This window comes from Cataglyphis hispanica, chromosome 13 (assembly GCF_021464435.1).
Source record: "Cataglyphis hispanica isolate Lineage 1 chromosome 13, ULB_Chis1_1.0, whole genome shotgun sequence".
Classification (NCBI taxonomy): domain Eukaryota; kingdom Metazoa; phylum Arthropoda; class Insecta; order Hymenoptera; family Formicidae; genus Cataglyphis; species Cataglyphis hispanica.
In genome coordinates this window covers 1,211,159-1,232,832 of record NC_065966.1, presented here as the reverse complement: position 1 = coordinate 1,232,832, position 21,674 = coordinate 1,211,159, and the positions used below count along the sequence as shown (strand labels likewise).

Sequence of the window (21,674 nt, the reverse complement as noted above, 5' to 3'; positions counted from 1 at the left end):
TATGCGATTTCAGCGATTAGACAAAATAACTTTGCAGCAATCTTTTTGTCCCTCTTAAATCTGAAACAAAACCTTCTCATAGCACGAAGGAAAGCACGTTCGTAAAAAGAGAGAAAAAAAATTTAATCAAACAATGTTTTTGATGATATGATCGCAGCAAAATAATTTCAAATATATGTTAACCACTTGAATTGTCCAATCCAGCTCGATCCCTATTATTTAGGTGTCGTCGATATGTGTTGCATCGTCATTTACGTACTGTGTCTTAAATATCGTGGAATTTCCGGTTAGACTTTTTGTTCTTTGGTTAAGAAAAGTGCAAAGTTTTACTTTACAATAGAGTATTTTAATTTTTCAATAAATTATAATAATTGATCCGCTATATCTTTCAGCAAATGTATATATACAAATACTAATATACTTGCACATATAACTTACCGAAGGACATTGTATTATATTTGTCAAGATCAATCAATCGATGTATCCGCTCGAAGCACGCGCATCTCGTTTATATTGAGTACGAGACACACTTATACACACAAGGACACAGATATAACATATTATTTCTTTAGCCTGGTACGATTATGGGCTAACACAGTACCAAACCGAGCGACAGAACACAGAATTGGAGCGCGTATTCGATGAACGCCATCAAAGCGTTTCTCAAGGCATCGAAATTGTCACGGAACATCTTGGTCCTAAAGTCATTAAAGAACCCGAGACTGAATGGCAAAAATCTGTCAAGAGCAAGAGGAAGGAAGAGGATTATTATAATAAGCTAACGAGCCTTGAAGAAGAACAAGTACTTAAAGAAACCAGATTAAGGGAAGCTTCGCATCAGTTTGCAATTCCTGGCGAAAAAGTTGTTGCACATTCTCTAGCAAAGGGAATGGCTCAGAAGTACGAAGAGAATTTGTAAGTATTGCAATAATTCAATAAGAAAAATGTGTTATCAACACATGTTTTTTTTTGGCTGTAATAATGCTGATTATTGATTTCTTATAACCAGGGAGGAACAACCTCAGCAACCAGCAGAACCAACTCCAAAATATGTAAAGAAACCATTTGTTACCGAAGTAGATATAGACACGGAACGCGTTAAAGCCGCTGGAAAATATCCTCCGGGCCCATCCGAATCCACAATTCATGGTCGCGAGGTTCATGTAGCTAAACAAAAACAGACGCAAAAGGAAGTCAAAGGTGACTTAGAAATAACGAGAAAGATCACAGCAACGGAAACTACAGAAGTAGAACACAAAGCGAAGACGCAGGAACGTGTGGTTCAAGGGCAAGTGAAACCTGCTAAACCACCTGTTTTCACGAAAAAGATTCAACCGTGCAGAGCATTTGAGCAAGAACAGGCGAAATTTGAAGTAGAATTCGATGGCGATCCACTACCGACCATCAAATGGTATCGCGAAGATTTTCCCATACAAAACTCAGCCGATCTCCAAATTTATACCTTCAGCACCAAATCGGTATTAATTATCAGACAAGTTTTTATGGAAGACTCCGGCGTCTTTTCCGTCATTGCTGAGAATAGAGGAGGAAAAGCCAAGTGCAGCGCTAATTTGGTCGTGGAGGAACGTAGAAGGCAACCTGGAAGAGGTGGTGCAGTGCCACCTAGTTTCTTATCCACGATACAATCTACTTCTGTAGCAACTGGACAGCTTGCCAGGTTTGATGCTAAAATTACTGGCACCAAACCTCTGGATGTTTATTGGCTCAAGGTAAAAGATATATATTTACTGCAATCATAATATATCTCACAGAAAGCAAGAAATTTAAACTTGAATTTAAATTGGACCTTCTTTATTATAGAATGGCAAGAAGATAACGGCAGATATCCGTTACAAAACTTTAGAAGAGGACAATACGTATACACTTCTGATATTAGAAACAATACCGGAGGACACTGGCAAGTATGAATGCGTTGCAATTAACAACGCCGGAGAAGCGCGATGCGAAGCAGAATGTATCGTTCGCGGACCTCAATCGCCGACAAAAGTTGCAAAACCCACAACGCCAACGGTGGAAAAAGCACCAACTGTTTTGGAACCATTAAGAGATCAAACTATCAAAGAGGGAACATCCGTTGCCTTCGCTTGCAGAATTACAGGAAAGCCTGTTCCGACTGTGCAGTGGAAGAAAGCCGATAAGGTATCCAGAGCGCTATAATAATAATTACAAATTTCAAATTTCTTTAATACGAAATTTAACTCAAACGCTTATCGCGTTTGCATAGGTGATTAAACCGTCAAAGTATTTCCAAATGCAAAAGGAAGGCGATTTATGTACTCTGAGAATTTCCGAAGCGTTCCCCGAAGACGAAGGTGTTTATAAATGCATTGCTAAAAATCCCGCTGGTGATGTAACAACATCCGCCAATCTCAGAGTTCTTGGTAAGAGAAAAAAAAATCAAGTTTATTTTTATAAAATTTCTTTTTATTTTATCTACTAAATGATAAAGAAATAATTGTTATATTATTTTCGACTAGCGCCCGATACAGCTGACGTTCTGCCAAAATTGACGCCTCTTAAGGATCAGATAGTCGTTGAGGGACAGCCGGCTCAATTCAAGACTCAAGTGACTCCAACAAAGCCTAAGCCGACGATTCAGTGGTATCGAGAAGGTGCTTTAATTCCACAATCGCCAGATTTTCAGGTAAGATAAGTCCCGCACTGTTATTTTTTTATCAAGTATCAAGAGAAATTTCGTTGGAACTTTTATAATACTCAGGAAAACATGGCGTATCACATTTTCAGATGATTCACGAAGGCAACAATGCGGTACTACTCATAGCAACCACATACGAGGAGGATACTGGCACTTTCACCTGCCGTGCTACAACTTCAGTCGGTACCGTAGAAACGTCCGCCAAACTCATCGTCAAAAGTAAGAACTGAATCAAAAATACCGATTCGATTGCTAACATGATACGCGATTGGACTTATAAATACATCTCCAACAACTGCCGGAGACGAACACTCGAGACTGTAGCATGACAAATTAATAACATTAGTAACTTAATTTGAATACTAACATCGTTTTAAATCTTGAAAGAAATGAAAATTTATTAACTCAATTATTCTATTGTACGCACCAATCAAATTTTAATTATTATATAGTTCTTTATCTTTCGATATTCACATATGTATGTATACGCAATGTACGATTTCGGAATGGTTGACTAGCTTTCAATAATGAAACAAATGTTAAAAGGTGTTGATGTATAAAGTTGATCATATCGGAAGAATTTAAAAATTTTTCTAATATACATTTGATCATTATTAACGTAAATCAATTGCCCCCTAATGTTCTCTTTCATTGCGAGTCTTAACATCTTTAGATCGTCTCAAGTACGGCCGTCTCCGCGCAGCGCGATTTGCCGCGTAAATATCCTCATATTCTATTTTTGTGCTTTGTTGTTGCCTCTTTTAAAAAACGTAACCTGTCGACATATCGCCATAAATTTCCTCACTTCGATAATCCTCTAATCAACAGTGTCACGCGCGTCCGGGGAGTTTGTACTAACTCGTCATGTTTTTGAGAATAGTTGAGCGAGTGAAACGAGGAGTAATTAATTAACAAACTTGAGGGGTTATATTGCAAAATATAATGATTCTCGTTGAAAAATATCGTGATATGTATCATCCAAGTGTATACGAAAGTCGCAAAGGTGGTGCTAAAATTGAAGTGCTGTAAAAGCAGTATATCATATAACAAAAATCGAAACTGTAAATGTAATGGGTCGGGACAAGCGCAGATTACTTGAGGTCAGCTTGAGGCAAATGCCAAGAGAGCAAAATGTCTTGTACAAGTGTTCCGTGTCCTCAATATTTAGGCTTTAAACTCAGGACAAAAATGTGAATTCACAATCTTATAACGAGTATTATCAATTCTCTGTAAATAGGTAATGTAGTAATATGAAATTCTGCGCGACATTAGTTAATATCATGAGATAAAAATGAGAAAGGATCAGTAGCGGTGCGACTGCGTTGAATACGTAACTCGTTTACTCGTTCGCTGTAATCTCGATATTTATTATAAAAAATAAATCGTGAAATAGAAAAAAAAATATATATATATATATACATTTATACATACATACATAATCTTGCTCTATATATATTTATATGTATGCCCACTACAATTATAAATATTCATTTACTAAAGAAATCACACAATATATACACACACGGATAGAGATACCCGATATCTAACAATTTACTAATCGAATATTTATTATTGTACAATGAAAGTCGCAATAAAACCGAATGTTGTAAGTACGTCCAAGTCTCGTTTGTTGCTATTTCGACGACCGTCGCCTAATGATAAAAGTGTCGTCGTAAATGACGATTTTATCGCGATTATCCTATATAAGAAAACCTTTGTGGCAATAGAAGATGATCAGAATCAATATGTTGTAAAATGTACATAATTATTAATGTTAAATGTTTATAAAGTTCGCGCTATGCAATAAATTATTCGAGATCGAATTACACTCGATACTCTTTTCATAGTGAAATAAAACCATATCTGCATATCATTGGATCTTTGTAACGAAGAACGTGCTTCCGTTGAAATCTCTGAGGTGTATCAAGAGGGGAAAAAACATAGCACAAAGTTTATAAAGGAAGAGAGCTGATATAATATAGAAATGAAAATTTGTTTACTCATTTCTCTTTGATCGAAAAACTATCGTGGAAGCATATAACCGGTTTGACTTGCGTTTGCATAAGATGTTTTTATAAATAACAAGTTCGCAGATATATACACGTATATTTATATTAACCGTTTCTGTGAGGCGGCACACGTTCCGAGCGGAAAAGCAGATGCAGTGTCGTGTGCACACTCGGCTAGGCCCTTTTCTTAAGCTATTTTTGAACACGTGATGTGTATTACATTACCTAGCTATATTTGGCCGCCGGCTTGGAACTCCGCGAAGATTCATCGACCACAACGAATCGTGGATTGTTCTTGCTTATAAACGCTTTAAAAATTGTTTAAAACTGATTTATAATCCGCATTAGTCTACCATCTTTATATTTTAAACTTTAAACCTTTACTTTTTAATATTACTCTATTAATAATTTGTAAGTTTATTATACGATTTTTTATATTTTAAAATGCATTGCATGGTATACACGAATCTTTAAATGGAGAGTACTTAGGCGTGTTACATATATTGCTAAAAATATCTATTATTCATCAGAAATTTATGTGAATTATAAATTCTACATGAGCATCAAAGATTTTGAATATTGGTTCCCAATCGTCGGAAATTTCACACATCAAATTGAACGAGTATATTTTCAAAAAAATAGACGCTTCAATCTTCTTCAGTTATTTCTAAATATTTAACTGGTGAAAAGAAGAATTCTCAAGAATTAAATTCAGTTCTTCGTGTTTTAAACGCGAGCCATGAATATTATGAGTAAAAAAAGTATGAACAGCTTTGAGCGACCTTGAAGATGGGACGATAGTATACTTTTCAAGAGAACAAATGGGCACGATGATTCATCAAGGAGATATTCTTTTCCGTGGTCCAGCTCTCTGTCTTTGATCCCAGACTTCTAGACTACCACCTTCGCTCAACGCTTCGTCAGCATGGTAATTTCAAAGGAAGAAGCTGGTCGAGGTAGTTAACTATTTTGGCTCCGTCCTCAGCCAGCTGCCAATGATTCAGTCATGCCAGAAATAATACGGAGAAGAGCGTGTCAGCGCACTCTGCAAAATAAGAGAAAATTATTTTTGGTAAACCAGCAACTCAGGAGTTCACAAGATATACGACTACGTTTTAATCATCCATTGCATTGAAAACTTTGCGATATTTAATTATGGTGTGATCATATTCAATAACCGTTAAGAATATGTTCATGAAAAGAATGTGAATCAATAATTTGTTAAATTCTTCAAGAGCTCTTGTCTAATTTGATTTGATTTATATTATTCAAGATGATTGTCACATGAATCAAGCGTTAAATTTGAACTAAAATTATTCATTATTTGCTTGAAGAATAAATTTTTACCATTGCTTTGCATTCTTTCTCGGTTTTTTTAATTAGAACTAAAAAATAAAATTTGTATTTACTTTTAAAAATATAACTTCACTGATTGACAATGTACTATTGTATGACATTTTAATATGATGCTGTATTACATTTACAATACTACAAATTAAAAATTATCTTTTTCATATAAATTTATTTGACGGGATAAGGAATAAAAAACGAACATATGTTTATATGCGTTTATCTCTCGCTATTTTTAATTCTGTACATAATCATACTAAAAAATCCATTTTTAGTAAATCATCGAATAAACTGTATGTCATCGTGTAGAAAGTAGTATATCACTGTCCCTACATTTTAACGCATGAACACAATCTTTTGAGCTTCAAATATTTATTTGTAGACACTAAATCTCCTAGCTTTCTCGTGACTAAGATAATTTTTCGCACCATTACATCAATAATTAGATAATATACATGAATAATTATATAGTAATGGATAATATACAGTCGCACTTTATACACAAACCTAAAATAGAGAAAAATTATAAAAAATTTTTATATTAATAAGGAAGCGCTTTATCTCTTGGCAATGAAAATAAAATCTGATTAAAACAATATAAAAATATTAAAAAAAGAATAAAAAAATAAAAAATACTTATAGACAAGTATATATATATATATATATATATATATATATATATATATATATATATATGTGTGTATATATATACACATAAATTATTAAATAATTAACCACTCAAAATGATGATATAGACAAGGACATTTCAAATGCACCACCTTTACGATTTTGCGGTAAAATGAATTCGAATGTGTCCAGTTCGAATGCGGCTGCACTTCGGTCGAGAACGTGGAAGAAATAATTAGTGCAAGGAATGTATTTTCTTGACCGAAGGCAGCAAAATCTGTCAAGATCTGTCACATATTTTCCTTTTAAATGTTCTTTTAAATTTCCTTTCAAATGTCACTGTTTCACTGAATGATACAATCACTACGATATCACCTAGAAGAAGCACGGTTTCTCTTCGTTCCTTCGTCTTCGACTTCCAACTGATTACTATTATGGCTAGATGTAGGGCGCGAAGTAGGGGCGTGCGTCTCATACGTCAAGACTCCCCACCGAGTTACTCTCGCGGGAGACTATTACTTGAGGGAAATTCACTTCGTGAATATTACAAATGAACGTTTCATAACTTAGGCAATTATACTTAATATAATTCATTTTCGCGATCTCGTGCCTTTATGTCTTGTTAAAATTAATAATGTCACAGTTATAATGTCACATTGCACATTATTGTCATCATGTGGTATTTTATTATCTTTCCGAGGGGAAACTCCTATGCAATCACAAAAGCCATAGCTACCAAATTTTTAGTTCATTTAAAAATGACGCAAAAAATCAATGGATCCATGGCGTCTTGCATTTTTACTATATATTTTTTAATATCTATATGTATAGTTGCAATTAATGTGTGTGTGATTAACCCGCCACTTTATGTTGTCAACATTTATGTGTATATTCTGTTAAATATATATAAATATTTTAATTTTTTTTATCTATTAATGAATGTTAAATATAAGCATTTATGCATTTCAATAATTTATTATTGTATTAATTACTATAATAAACTCATATAAAAAATACATTTTTATTGCTGCAAAATACGTTTTTATTGTTATAATATATTTAAGTAAAGGCTGATGTTAAGTTAAATGAAATATTTTACAAATTATTATTAATAACTCGAACAATTCATTCTTTCATGGTCGACAGATATCTGGCAAATTGCCTGATTTCTATCCAGGAAAGTTAATTCAGTCAGAATCTATTCTCCTTTACTTTGCAATTATGAAATAGATTTTCAAATAATGTTACAAATTTACGATTAAGCACTAAGTATAATTAATTTTACGGCATTAATATTAATAATTTGTTGCAAATTTATAAAAATGTTTTTTAGCGTAACATGCATGTATTACATATTCAATATAATATCAACAAAGTTTCTGCTTAGCTCAACACGCGTGATGTGATGTGAAACAAACAATCAAAAATATTCAAAGTTATTTAAAATAACTTTTCATAACTTACAGAAAGAAAAGAAGCCTATTATGAGGTTTCCGCAGAAACGGATGCCAATATAGAAATAGATGCAAAATTTCAGCAAGATTTAAAAGAAGATATTATTTTAAAATCTTTTGCTCTCGATGAGAATGGCTTACCGCTTAAAGTACCGCTTCAACCAGGTGATGAATCGCTACCCTGGAGAAAAGAGCGCGTTCAGCATCGACCTCGAATTAGTGACTCACTTCCATGGAGAAAAACAAGATCAAGAGATTCCTCTTTAGACAAACTTCGAGCTTTTGAAAGTCAAATAAAACCATGGACTGAGGAAGAAGTGACTTTGAGAAAAACTCCCAAAATTATCAAAGATGTAACTAAAGAAAAACTGGAAGAGGTTGAATTAAAACCGACGAAGATCGAGAAGAAAGAAATTCATAGACCCGATCTTGAAACGATCCAACTAAAACCTGTGCCTAAAGATGTAACAAATATTTTAACAACTGAAAAAAAAGATATAAGTAGCGATGATAGCACGATTGAACTTTACAGAGAAGAAGCAGATGCTACTCTGCTGAAAACTTTGCATCATTTAGATGAAATTGTGTCGAGAAAAGAGAAAAGCGAAAGAACAAAACCATGGACAGAGGAACAAATTACTTTAAAGAAAACAAAACCAAAGACAAAAGAAATTCCAGAAATAGATATTGTAGAAAAGATGGATTATATCGAACAGGAAGACACTTCTTTACTTAAAATTTCAAAGGATGAGGAAACGCAGAAAATTAAAAAGGAAAAGTTCATTGAAGAAAAACCAGAACAGCTTCAACCTTGGACAAAGGAAAAAATTGTTCTGAAGAAAGCAAAATTAGAAAGAAAAGAGATACCTAAGGAAACGCTCGAAACCATTACACTAAAACCTTCACAAACAACAAAAAAAGACATTGTGAAGCCAATCTTAGAAAAAGCGGACTTTAAGCCGATTTCAAAGAAAGAACCTGAAATAATTTCAGTAGAAGAAATTACACCCCTTGATGTTTCTACTGCCAAAGAAACGAGAAGGGCGAGTAAAGATGTGATAAATATAGATAAGTTAGATAAAATAAAACCATGGACAGAAGAGAAAATTACTTTAAAGAAATCTAAAGTTCTCCAAAAAGAAATAGAAAAAGAAGTAATAGAAACGGTGGAATTAAAACCATCTAAACCGACTAAGGTGACATATAGAAAGCCGAGTTTAGAAAAAATAGATTTAAAACCTGTCACAAAAGAAAAGCCAAGTATTACAGAAGTCGCTAAAAAAACTGACTACATTGAACAGAAAGATATTACATTACTTCAGGTTTCAACTGAGCACGACATTATCAAACTAAAACCATCAAAATCGCATACAAGCAAAAAGTCAAAACAAGAAGAAAAAGATGACCTTAAAACTATAGGAATATATGCTGAAGAAGAAGATACAACATTACTTACGTCGGAACGTACAATGTCGGAAACTACAATAAGTAGTGACAAAAAAATAAAGAAACAAGATGAAACATTACAAAAAAAGCCGCAATCAAAACCTTGGACAGAAGAAAATATAATTTTGAAGAAAACAAAACCAGAGCAAAAAGAAATACGCAAAGAAAGTTTTGAGGAAATATCATTAAAACCAGTATTAAGAATCGACAAAGAAAAAATAACAAAAGAAGATATAACAGAGAAAGTAGATTTAAAACGTGTTAAAACAAAAACTACGGATTCGACGGATATTAAAAAGGAACAAGAAAAAATAACATATCACGAAGAAGAAGATAAAATTATTATTGAAACAGATAAAGATATTGAGTCAATTAAGAAAGTGAAAAGTAAGAAAAAAGTTGCGGAAAGTGTACCATACTCAGAAGAGGAAGATATCACAATGCTTGCCATCGAAAGAACCGATGAAACAATCGAGAAATCTATGAAGAAAGAAATACCGGTGCCATGGATTAGAGGGAAAAAAGCAAAAGAAAGAAAAGAAGCTGAAGAAATAAAATCAGTTCAAATAACTAAACCTGAAACTGATTCGGAAGAAAATAAATCTATAGAGATTTCAGAAGCTCCTTGGCATCGTAAATCAAAACCTTCGGCGATTCAAAAGAAAATTTCGGAAGAATCAATAAAAGATGACACTAAAGAAGTATCTGAAATAATTTGGCGAAAACCTAAGAAAGATAAAACAATAAAAGTCGTTGAAGAAGAACCACAGGTTGAAGACTTTACATCCGTTGTATTAAAACCAGCACAACGGTATGAAAAACCTGAAGAAGTGAAATCAAAAGAAGAAGTTGTACTAAAACCAGTAAAACGAGTATCCAAACAGGAAGAAGTATCAGACAAAATCACTCTTAAACCAGTTATAAAAGAAAAACCAGAAACAAAAGTTTTATTTGAAAAAGTCGAAGAAATCATTAACGGAAATGTATCTACTGAAAAGGAAGATTTACCGTGGAAACGTGGAAAGAAACCAACGCAAACTGAAAGGAAATCTGAAGATGTACAGCTGGTGGAAAAACCCAAAGAATCGGAATCTAAAGAAATCATATTGAAACCTGTTAAAGAGCTTTCTAAGAAAACAGAAACAACGGAATCAATTATATTGAAACCAGTGAAAAAAGAAAAAATAGAGGCGAAACCGGAAGAGATTCGGTTAAAACCAGTGAGAAGAATCGAGAAACCGGAAGAACCAAAACCGGAGGAAGTTGTATTGAAACCTGTTAAAAAGCTTCCTAAAGAGGAAGAAACAAAAGAATCAGTTATATTGAAACCAGTAAGAAAGGAAAAAACAGAGGAGAAACCTGGAGAAATTCAGTTAAAACCAGTGAGGAAAATCGAGAAACCCGAAGAACCGAAATCGGAGGAAGTTATATTGAAGTCTGTTAAAAAGCTTCCTAAAGAACAAGAAACAAAGAAATCAATTGTTTTAAAACCATTGGAAAAAGAAAATGTTGAAGAAAAACCGGAAGAAGTTCGATTGAAACCAGTGAAAAAGATAGAGAAACCCGAAGAACCGAAACCTGAGGAAGTCATATTGAAGCCTGTTAAAAAGCTTCCTAAAGAGCAAGAAATTAAAGAATCAATTGTTTTAAAACCAGTGGAAAAAGAAAAAGTTGAAGAAAAACCTGAAGAGATTCGATTAAAACCGGTAAGAAGGATTGAGAAACCCGAAGAACCAAAACCGGAGGAAGTCATATTGAAACCTGTTAAAAAACTTCCTAAAGAGCAAGAGACTAAAGAATCAATTGTTTTAAAACCAGTGGAAAAAGAAAAAGTTGAAGAAAAACCTGAAGAGATTCGATTAAAACCGGTAAGAAGGATTGAGAAACCCGAAGAACCAAAACCGGAGGAAGTCGTATTGAAACCTGTTAAAAAGCTTCCTAAAGAGCAAGAAACTAAAGAATCAATTGTTTTAAAACCAGTGGAAAAAGAAAAAGTTGAAGAAAAACCTGAAGAGATTCGATTAAAACCGGTAAGAAGGATTGAGAAACCCGAAGAACCAAAACCGGAGGAAGTCGTCTTGAAACCTGTTAAAAAGCTTCCTAAAGAGCAAGAAACTAAAGAACCAATTGTTTTAAAACCAGTGGAAAAAGAAAAAGTTGAAGAAAAACCTGAAGAGATTCGATTAAAACCGGTAAGAAGGATTGAGAAACCCGAAGAACCAAAATCGGAGGAAGTCGTATTGAAGCCTGTTAAAAAGTTTTCTAAAGAGGAAGAAACAAAAGAATCAGTTATATTGAAACCAGTAACAAAAGAAAAAACAGAGGAGAAACCTGAAGAAATTCAGTTAAAACCAGTGAAAAAGATAGCGAAACCCGAAGAACCGAAACCTGAGGAAGTTATATTGAAGCCTGTTAAAAAGCTTCCTAAAGAGCAAGAAACTAAAGGATCAATTGTTTTAAAACCAGTGGAAAAAGAAAAAGTTGAAGAAAAACCGGAAGAGATTCGATTAAAACCAGTGAAAAAGATAGAGAAACCCGAAGAACCGAAACCTGAGGAAGTCATATTGAAGCCTGTTAAAAAGCTTCCTAAAGAGCAAGAAACTAAAGAATCAATTGTTTTAAAACCAGTGGAAAAAGAAAAAGTTGAAGAAAAACCGGAAGAAGTTCGATTGAAACCAGTGAAAAAGATAGAGAAACCCGAAGAACCGAAACCTGAGGAAGTCATATTGAAGCCTGTTAAAAAGCTTCCTAAAGAGCAAGAAACTAAAGAATCAATTGTTTTAAAACCAGTGGAAAAAGAAAAAGTTGAAGAAAAACCTGAAGAGATTCGATTAAAACCGGTAAGAAGGATTGAGAAACCCGAAGAACCAAAACCGGAGGAAGTCGTATTGAAACCTGTTAAAAAGCTTCCTAAAGAGCAAGAAACTAAAGACTCAATTGTTTTAAAACCAGTGGAAAAAGAAAAAGTTGAAGAAAAACCTGAAGAGATTCGATTAAAACCGGTAAGAAGGATTGAGAAACCCGAAGAACCAAAACCGGAGGAAGTCGTATTGAAGCCTGTTAAAAAGCTTCCTAAAGAGGAAGAAACAAAAGAATCAGTTATATTGAAACCAGTTACAAAGGAAAAACAGAGGAAAAACCTGAAGAGATTCGATTAAAACCGGTAAGAAGGATTGAGAAACCCGAAGAACCGAAACCTGAGGAAGTCACATTGAAGCCTGTTAAAAAGCTTCCTAAAGAGCAAGAAACTAAAGAATCAATTGTTTTAAAACCAGTGGAAAAAGAAAAAGTCGAAGAAAAATCTGAAGAAATTTGGTTAAAACCAGTGAGAAAAATCGAGGAACCCGAAGAACCGAGACCTGAGAAAGTCATATTGAAACCTGTTAAAAAGCTTCCTAAAGAGGAAGAAACACAGGAATCAGTTATATTAAAACCAGTGAAAAAAGAAAAAATAGAAGAGATACCTGAAGAAATTCGGTTAAAACCAGTGAGAAGAATCGAAAAACCGGAAGAACCAAAACCGGAGGAAGTTGTATTGAAGCCTGTTAAAAAGCTTCTTAAAGAGGAAGAAACAAAAGAATCAATTGTTTTAAAACCAGTTGAGAAAAAGGAATCCGAAGAAGTAAAGTTAAAATCCGCACCTGAAATAGTTTCAGATAAGGTGATTGATCAATTTCTTGAAGACAAACCATCAGAGATAACTGTGGCTCCTTGGCGGCGTAGTAAGCGAACGAAAAAAGTTGTTGATTTCAAAGAAGAAGTTACAATAGTGCCAATCGATCAAGAAGAATCGGTTACAGAGATTTCTGAAGAAAGGGAAACAGTAATAATTACAGAAGATACTAAAAATCAAATTGAAAAGAAAGTGGAATCTGTGCCATCTCGTGAAGAAGATAGAATAATTGAAGAGGCAATTGCAACAAGCGAAATTTCATGGAGAAAAACGAAACAAGAACAAAAAGTGAAAGACTTAAAACCAGAAATTAAACAATTGGAAGAACATACATTAGTTCTAATTAAAGACGAAAAATTACCTGAGGAAATTGAAGAGAATGCGATTCAATTAAAGCCGGTTCCAAAGAGGAAAGTAAAGAAAGAAGAAACAGTAGAAGAAATTAAATTGAAACCAGTGAATAAAGAAAAACTGACAGAAGACAAGCCTAAGGAAGAGACAATTGTTGAATTAAAACCTATAACGTTTGAGGAACAAATAACAAAAGTGAAGGAAAAGGATGAAACCAATATTAAAAGAAAATCTGAGAAAAGGGAAAAAGTGTCCGAAGAAATTGTTTCTATTATTGATGAAAAGAAAGAAGAAATTAGTATTACAACTGATGAAATCAAAGAAACTGTTGAAGATGTGAAGTTACAAATTAAGACAGATATCACAAAAATAGAAGATCGTAAGAGAAAACGTAAACCACGTACTCAAGTCGACATATCTATTATGGATAAGGACAAAACTATTGCTCCACGATTTATTCAAAAGTTACAGCCTGTTATTGCTGAGCTAGAAAAACCGGCCAAATTTACATGTACCGTCATAGGAAATCCTTCCCCCGAAATTTCATGGTATAAAAATCAGCAAGAACTTCATGCAAATGAAAAGTATACAATGACTATATTCGAAACAACAGCAACTTTAGAAATTACAAAAGTTAAAGAAGAAGATGCTGGAATGTACTCTTGCAGAGCGTCTAATCCGGCTGGGATTGCAACATCCACTGTCAATCTTGTGATATTCGGTAGTAGTATTATCAAACATAAAATGTGTTTTTTTTTTTATCTTAATGTATTGACATGGATTTAAATTTAATTATTTTTTGATATCTTTAATCTATTCCTACTACATTTCTATTAATAAAAACATTATAAAATAATACTTATAATTTTTTTGTATAATTTGCAACTGACACAAGTAAAATACTTTTTTATAAATAATAGTACATCTTTATCACATTCGCAAACATATTAAATTCTTCAAGTTAATACAATGTGTGTGCTTCATAAATATAAATAAATTAACAATAATTTGCAAGATGGAAACGAGTTTGTGTCTAATACTGCCTAATGAATTGATTATATCATTTTTCATTTCCTAGAAATTACATGATCTCATAGAAGTAATAAGAAGAATAAACTGTGTGCTCTCTATTTTTTTCTTTTTATTGAAATATTTCTTTTCTTTTTTAAATAACTTTAGTTTGATTGGATATTTATACTTTTTATACATTTACGTATAACATAATATTTATCTTTTCAGAAAAAGAAGAGGAAGGCGTAGCGCCGCATTTCTCGACACCGATCAAACCACTAATGATCGAAGAGCATACACCTGCTTTATTAGAATGTGTTGTCACTGGCACACCAATACCGGAAGTGAAATGGTATCGCGGTGAGAAAGAAGTAAAACCAAACGAAAAAACCGAGATTACTTTTAACCCAACAACTGGGGAAGCTAAGCTAAAAATTTTAGAACCAACACCTCAAGATGAAACAATATATCGCGTTCGTGCTGTGAATAAATATGGTCGCGCTGAATGTAGAGCTAATTTGGTGATCAGTAACATTGTTAAAGTAAGCAAACCGATTGTTCTCAAAGCACCACGAATTACACGACCTTTACCAGCTCTTGTAGCAGAGCGTGGCAAGCTTTTGAAGCTTTTAGCTGATTTTGAGGGTACGCCGAAACCGGAAGTCAAATGGTTCCGCAATGGTATTGAAATTACACCAACTGATAGGCGCAAGATAAATATTTACGAAAGTACAGCCGAATTAATAATATCTGATGTGACAAAAAAAGATAGCGGCAAATATGAGATAAGAGTTCAGAATGAAGCCGGCGAAGCGAGAAGTTCGAGTTCTATTAACGTCAAGGATCGCGAAGATACTACAAGCGAGGTGAAAGCACCGATGTTTGTAAAGCCGATTCAACCTCAACTCGTTGCAGAAGGAGAAGTTGTTATTATGGAAACGCAAGTGGAATCATATCCGACAGCATCCTTCCAATGGTTCCATGAAAGCAAACCTCTTGAGGTATTTTTTCTAAATTGCTTTCTTATTCTGTTTACTTAAAATAAATCTTTTATATATAAATATATATATATATATATATATATATATATATATATATATAGAGAGAGAGAGAGAGAGAGAGAGAGAGAGAAAGAGAGAGAGGAAGACATTATCCGGATTCTTATAAAATTAATAAAAAATGTAATTTTTTCGTTGCAGTCGACGCCGCAGGTGAGAATCGTGACTCAAGAGAATCGATCGATTTTAATGGTGAAACAAGTCACACCAGAACTTGCCGGTAGCTACACCTGTCGTGCTGAAAATGTTGGTGGCTCAGTCACTTGTACAGCCAGTGTTAACATTACAGAAACAATATGGGAAGAAGCAATTGAATTAATTTCGCCGACATTTGTTAAGAGACTTTCACCTGTAAGAGTTATGGATGGCGAGAGTGTTAATTTAACTTGCGTCGTTGAAGGAAAACCGATACCCAGAGTAGAATGGTACCATAATGATCAACCAATTAAAGAAGGCAAAGAAATTACTATTGTCCAGGATATGGAGGGTATTTGTAGTCTAGCCATTACCGAAGTATTTCCAGAGGATGCTGGAGAATATACGTGTCGTGCTGTAAATCCTGTTGGCGAGGCTGTCTGCACGTCATCGCTTGTTGTTGAAGGTATATTATTTGTTGAGAATAACCATAATTTATCAGCGGCCATCTGTCTTATTATCTGTGTTACGATTGGATTTAATTGCAGCTTATGAGTACGTTCCTGATTCGGAAATTGCATCTTCAATAGTCGCAACATCTCTAACTACAGGATCGGAAGAAGATCTTTTATCTCCGAAAGTAAGTAAAGCAACAGACGATATGTATCTAATATTAGTCTCTAATCTGCTTGTTAGACATTAAAATTCTGTCATTCTCTCTCCAGGAAACTCCAATCTTTGATAGTGACATAGAAGAATCCGCACCGGAGATAATTAAGCAGCTTCCTCAGTTAATTCCTACCAAAGACGGGGAATTAACTAGGTATGTTTAAAATATGTTTGACAAAAAATAATTGATATGACACGATGATTAATATGTATATGTATGTACGTACATGCGTGTATTTAAGCATAATTTTCATTTCTTCTTGTATAGACTGGAAGTAAAAGTGAAAGGTAAACCAAAACCGGAAGGCAAATGGTATAAGCAAGGCGTAGAAATCGTCTCGTCACAAGAATTTCAAATTGAAGAATTTGAAGATGGTACGTCGGTGCTGACGATCGCTGAGACATACCCCGATGATACCGGTGAAATTGTATTCGAAGCTCACAATCCGCTTGGTGTGTCAACCACTATGACGTATTTATCAGTAGAAGGTAACATTCTCTTCTCTATAAATTTCAAACACTTCATTAATCTGCTTAAATCAAGTTCTTTTCAGTTGCACTCTTCGAGTAGAGAAGTGTCATCGAAGTCTTGTAGTATCCTGATAAAAGTCTGTGATTATCCTACAGTTTATCCTACATTGTCCACACCAAAAACACTCGCAACATCCTCGACTTACACTGTCTTCTGTTTTATCTATTACATATTCTATGCAAATTCACGAATGTCTTTGGTCTCGCTCAAATTCTATTTAATGCTGACCAAAGGGATTCGCTATATATTCGTTATATGTCATTTATCTATCTTTATCGACTAGGTATTCTGGGCACAAAGGAGTACCGAAAACCAGAATGGGTTACACAGATGGAAAAAATGCAAGAAGCTTTAAAAGGTAAGAATTGCGTTCATCATATGAACGTGATCGATTGCATGCCGAGTGATACAGAGTGCAGTTTTTCAAGCGAGAGTCTGGATGATCATGCATTAAAAGATGAAAGTTCTCAAAGAGATAGCTCAACTGTGATCAGCGAATTTTCGTCAACAAAAACATTAATGAACATTGGTGACGACATCAAATTGTCTTTTGATGAGGATGAAGTTGCTTCAAAAGAATTTTTATTGAGAAGATATTCGGATTCTCTCGGAACTAAAGAAAATATTGTTTCAACACAGTATTCTTGGGAAATTGGTGTTTCTTACAAGGAGCAAACTCCGATGGCATGTCATTTATTACGGAAGAAAGACAAAGATATTTCTTCGTTTTTTGATAAACAAAACGAGGTAGCTTTGGAAGTAAAGCATCAAGAAAATAAGCAAAGTACATCGAAAATATCAATCGCATCAAATCAATTTCCAATCGAAACAAAATATACAAAATATATTGCCCAGAAAAAAATTAACGAACTGCTCGCAACTCTCGACTCTTCTAGTTATGAAGATATATTTAAGAAACAGAATAAAGTTATATCGACAGAATCCAAGAAAAAGAAAATTGTTCTCGACTTTAATGAGTTTCCGCCTTCAAAATATGACAGAAAAATTCAAAAACATTCAAATGCTGGAATGATCACTTCTCCAGACAATTCAAAATCGCCATCATCGATCGAAGAAAAAAGCAAAACATCGATCATTAGAAATCAAGACAATTTGAATACTGAGAAAAATAAAACCATTTTTGAAGAACTCATCATTAACCCAACTTATAATTATAAAAAAAAATATCATACATATCCTAAGTCTAGAATTCCAATCTTAAAATGCGCCAGAAAGCGACGACTCCAGAATTATACTATGGATCCGCAGATGTTTCCATTGGAACCGAGAGAAATCGATCTAGAATTTTTCCAGCAATTACATACAGCGGATAGCCAAGAAGAATTGCAGGAATTCTTGCTGCTTGAAAGCCAATGCAGCGGAAATCTTGGATTGGCAAACAATGCATTTACATCCGAAGTATTTTATAACGAATATTGCACCGACGACGAAAGAGACACGATGTCAGGTAGAACTTTACTTAAAACTAATATTAGAAATGTGTATTTAAAAAATAACCGTGCATGATTTTTGTGTGTTTTTATCTAATTAGACTACTGACATCAGGCTACGAGTAATCTTGATACCAAACATAAAATTAGGTAATACATTTATTTAAAATCATATTAAGCCCATTTTTTTTAAAGTTTTTAATTTAACATTAGCCTTTCATAATATTTTAGCCACGCAAGCTGTTCCACGATTTATACAAGAAATAACGGATGTTTACACAAAAGAAGGAAATATTGCTTTGTTTGAATGTATCTATTCTGGTAATCCCAAACCAGGTAATTGTTATACAAGTGCGCAAATGTTGCAAAGCTTGATCATGAAACTTTTAATTTACTTCTTTAATTTCCAGATGTTGTTTGGTATAAGAACGATAAACTTATAATGAATACGGAAAATATAAAAGTACGTATATTCGATGAAGAAAATAAAACTACTCTAACAATTAAGCGAGTCACCAAAGACGACGATGCTACATATGTTTGTAAAGCTACCAGTGAAATTGGCATGATAACAACTAAAGCTAAACTGCATGTCGATACTATAAGTGATTCGGGATCAATGCCGGATGACGTAATCAAAGAAGAAGAAAAATTGGATACAAAACTGAAAAAACAAGAAGAGAAACCGCATAAAAAGAAGAAGACCGAGCTAAAGAAAGCAAAAGAAATTAAAGAAAAAGTAAAGGCTGAACGTGTCAAGATTGAGAAGGAAGAAATTCATGAAGAGAAACTTGTACCCAAAGAACAAACGGAAGAGAAGTCAGTATTCTATATTTCGCGTTATACATTTCGTATATATGTGATTTTTCGATTTAATTTTTTTACCTATATTTTTTACTTATATTTTTTAGTTATATTTACTTTGTATTATAATATTTGTTTTCTGTATTTTCAGGAGAATTGTTGATGTCGAAGAAACTCAAATATTGGAAACTACAGAAATCATAAAGGAAAAACCCGAGGAGGTATTATAATACACAACTTTTATAATTTCTTCTAATTAGAACTATATTTTTTGTAGAATTTTACACAACTACTATTTTATATTCTATTTTAGATTTCTAGAGCACGAAGAATAGTACCGATCCAAGAACCAATTGTGACTGAAGCAACAGCTTCTTTGAAGAAAATTGATGATCAAAAACCGCGAGAGGATATACCTAAAATCGAGGAACATGCCAAAAGAATTGTTGAGGAGCGGGAAAGTGTTGTTATATCAGAAATCAAGAGCGAGGATACTGCTCCAGATTTTACCGTCGAAACAAACCTCGATCGTGCTCAAATTACTTCTGAAACTTTACAGAAAGTATCGATCTCCGAAATGCACGTAGAAACAAGTGCGCAAGAAACGAAACGTATAGAAACAAAGCAGAAAAAAGCGAAGAAGATGAAAGCGGAAAAAATTAAAGAAGATATTACCGTACAAGAAATTGTAGAACGACAGAAGGAAAGCATAGCTCGCGAAGTTGATGAAATAATGGAAGTACTTGATGCAAAAGAGTTTGGCCCTGGAGAGTCTCCTCTTCGAGAACTTGCGACAATTGGTTATCTGGTTCGACAAGGTGTTTCTGTGAATGAAATCAACGAATGTCTTTACAGGACTGAAATCTTTCCCGCTTTAAAAACACCCGATGCTCAAAATGCTTTGGTTCAACTGGTAGAAAGAAAAGGTCATGGCCCATTGATCACTCAAGTGCTTACCGAAGAAACAACGACTGACGAGAGCTTCGTCGCGGCAACAGTTGGTTTTCGTGCTTTCATGAAAATGGTCGAGCTTCAGCATGCTACTGTAGAAGAGGTCATCACACACTTTGCTCCGGAAGATTTTAGGCCACGTGCTTGGGAAGTTACGGAAGTTACTGAGGTAAGAATATGCAAATGTTATTTAAATTTATAATTTTAAAAATTTTGCTTTTTTTCTATTTCTCTCTCTCTCTCTCTCTCTCTCTTTCTTTTAATAACATACAAATAATATTTTTATGATTATTTTTCTTCATTTAGGTCGAGACTGAACAACATGCTACAGAAAGAGTGGATGTCGTTCGTAAAACGGAGGTTCATTTTATGGGTAAGTCGAAATTGCAAGTTATGCAGTTTTTTATAAAATCTTACAAATTCTTTATCCTCACAAAATTTACATTTACTTGAAACTTCTTCTTTTGACAGATTAGCAATTATTTTCTAAATGTGCTTGTAAGCATAGTTTCATTATGCAATAACATAATTCAATATTTATGTTACAAATTTTATTCATATGGCATTTTATATGTACGTTGTATATTATTTTTTGTGTTAATTGTTTTAAATTTTTCAAAAGAATAAGAATCTTTTAATTGCAGAGAGGAGAGACGAAAGGAAAGCCATTCACACGCAGGATATTCGAGAAATTAAAGGTTCGGAACAATAAATTTCTTGTTGAATTAGTGTTCGTTGTAATGAGCAGTGCTTCTACCATAATATAACTTCTTATAATTTCTATTATTTTGTTCTTAGCACATAGTTAAAACCACATTACAGATTCGCAATTTTAATTAATTTGACTTTAGATAAACACTCAAAGTGGCAAATTCCCAAGTCCCATTAATAGCATTTTGTATAACAAGTGATGCGCTTAAATTTATCTTTCAAATCAGAATTATTAATTTCATAGAGATTAAATTAAATTTTGGATTATAATTCAAGCACAATATTTTATATTTTTAAAATACTCTTTTATCTATAAAAATGTAAGAATGTTAGTATATATAAAAAAAGAAGCAAAGAATATATATATCATGATCATGAAAATCACATGAAAATATGTAGTATATAGCTATTGTAACGATCATTATTTTTACTATGCTTTCAGATGCATGAAGCTTTACTTGATCAAATAATAGCTATGCGATTTTTTCGCTTATGCCGCTATGCTTTCCACACGCTACAATCCTATTTCTTTACCTTTTATAATATTTTCCTTCATTACATTTTAATCAACTATTTTTCATATCAGCTTCGAAATCAACGCTTCGCAATGTTCACTCGCTACGTCGATTGTGATTTCAAATGTAAGTTGTATATTTTTATCATTACATCATTTGACACAAAACGATATGAAACATAAAAGTATAATATATAATTAAGATATATTAATAATGTTATGTATTCTATTAAATCATTTCCACATTTATT

At 33.5% G+C, this 21,674-nt stretch overlaps 1 protein-coding gene and 1 long non-coding RNA gene across 3 annotated transcripts in view; one reads left to right on the top strand and one right to left on the bottom strand.

Annotated features, from left to right (window-relative positions):
• Window positions 1-21,674, top strand: part of LOC126854297 (titin-like) — a 78,750-nt gene that overhangs the window by 21,777 nt on the left and 35,299 nt on the right. Inside the window, 20 exon segments of the mRNA XM_050600881.1 lie at window positions 573-915; window positions 1,010-1,730; window positions 1,822-2,160; window positions 2,246-2,402; window positions 2,499-2,665; window positions 2,767-2,896; window positions 8,130-12,689; window positions 12,692-14,308; window positions 14,827-15,599; window positions 15,798-16,257; window positions 16,340-16,431; window positions 16,517-16,614; window positions 16,729-16,949; window positions 17,276-17,350; window positions 18,675-18,779; window positions 18,854-19,262; window positions 19,399-19,468; window positions 19,561-20,367; window positions 20,505-20,571; window positions 20,843-20,896. Of these exon segments, the coding sequence (XP_050456838.1) occupies window positions 573-915; window positions 1,010-1,730; window positions 1,822-2,160; window positions 2,246-2,402; window positions 2,499-2,665; window positions 2,767-2,896; window positions 8,130-12,689; window positions 12,692-14,308; window positions 14,827-15,599; window positions 15,798-16,257; window positions 16,340-16,431; window positions 16,517-16,614; window positions 16,729-16,949; window positions 17,276-17,350; window positions 18,675-18,779; window positions 18,854-19,262; window positions 19,399-19,468; window positions 19,561-20,367; window positions 20,505-20,571; window positions 20,843-20,896 (11,265 nt within the window).
• Window positions 3,237-7,627, bottom strand: LOC126854305 (uncharacterized). 2 transcript variants are annotated; one of them, XR_007688095.1, is made up of 2 exons: window positions 7,039-7,627; window positions 3,237-5,731 (listed from the first exon to the last, which is right to left on the bottom strand). It is a non-coding gene; the product is annotated as an uncharacterized LOC126854305 (long non-coding RNA). The 2 variants fall into 2 exon arrangements; XR_007688096.1 differs by lacking the exon at window positions 7,039-7,627 and adding an exon at window positions 6,816-7,032.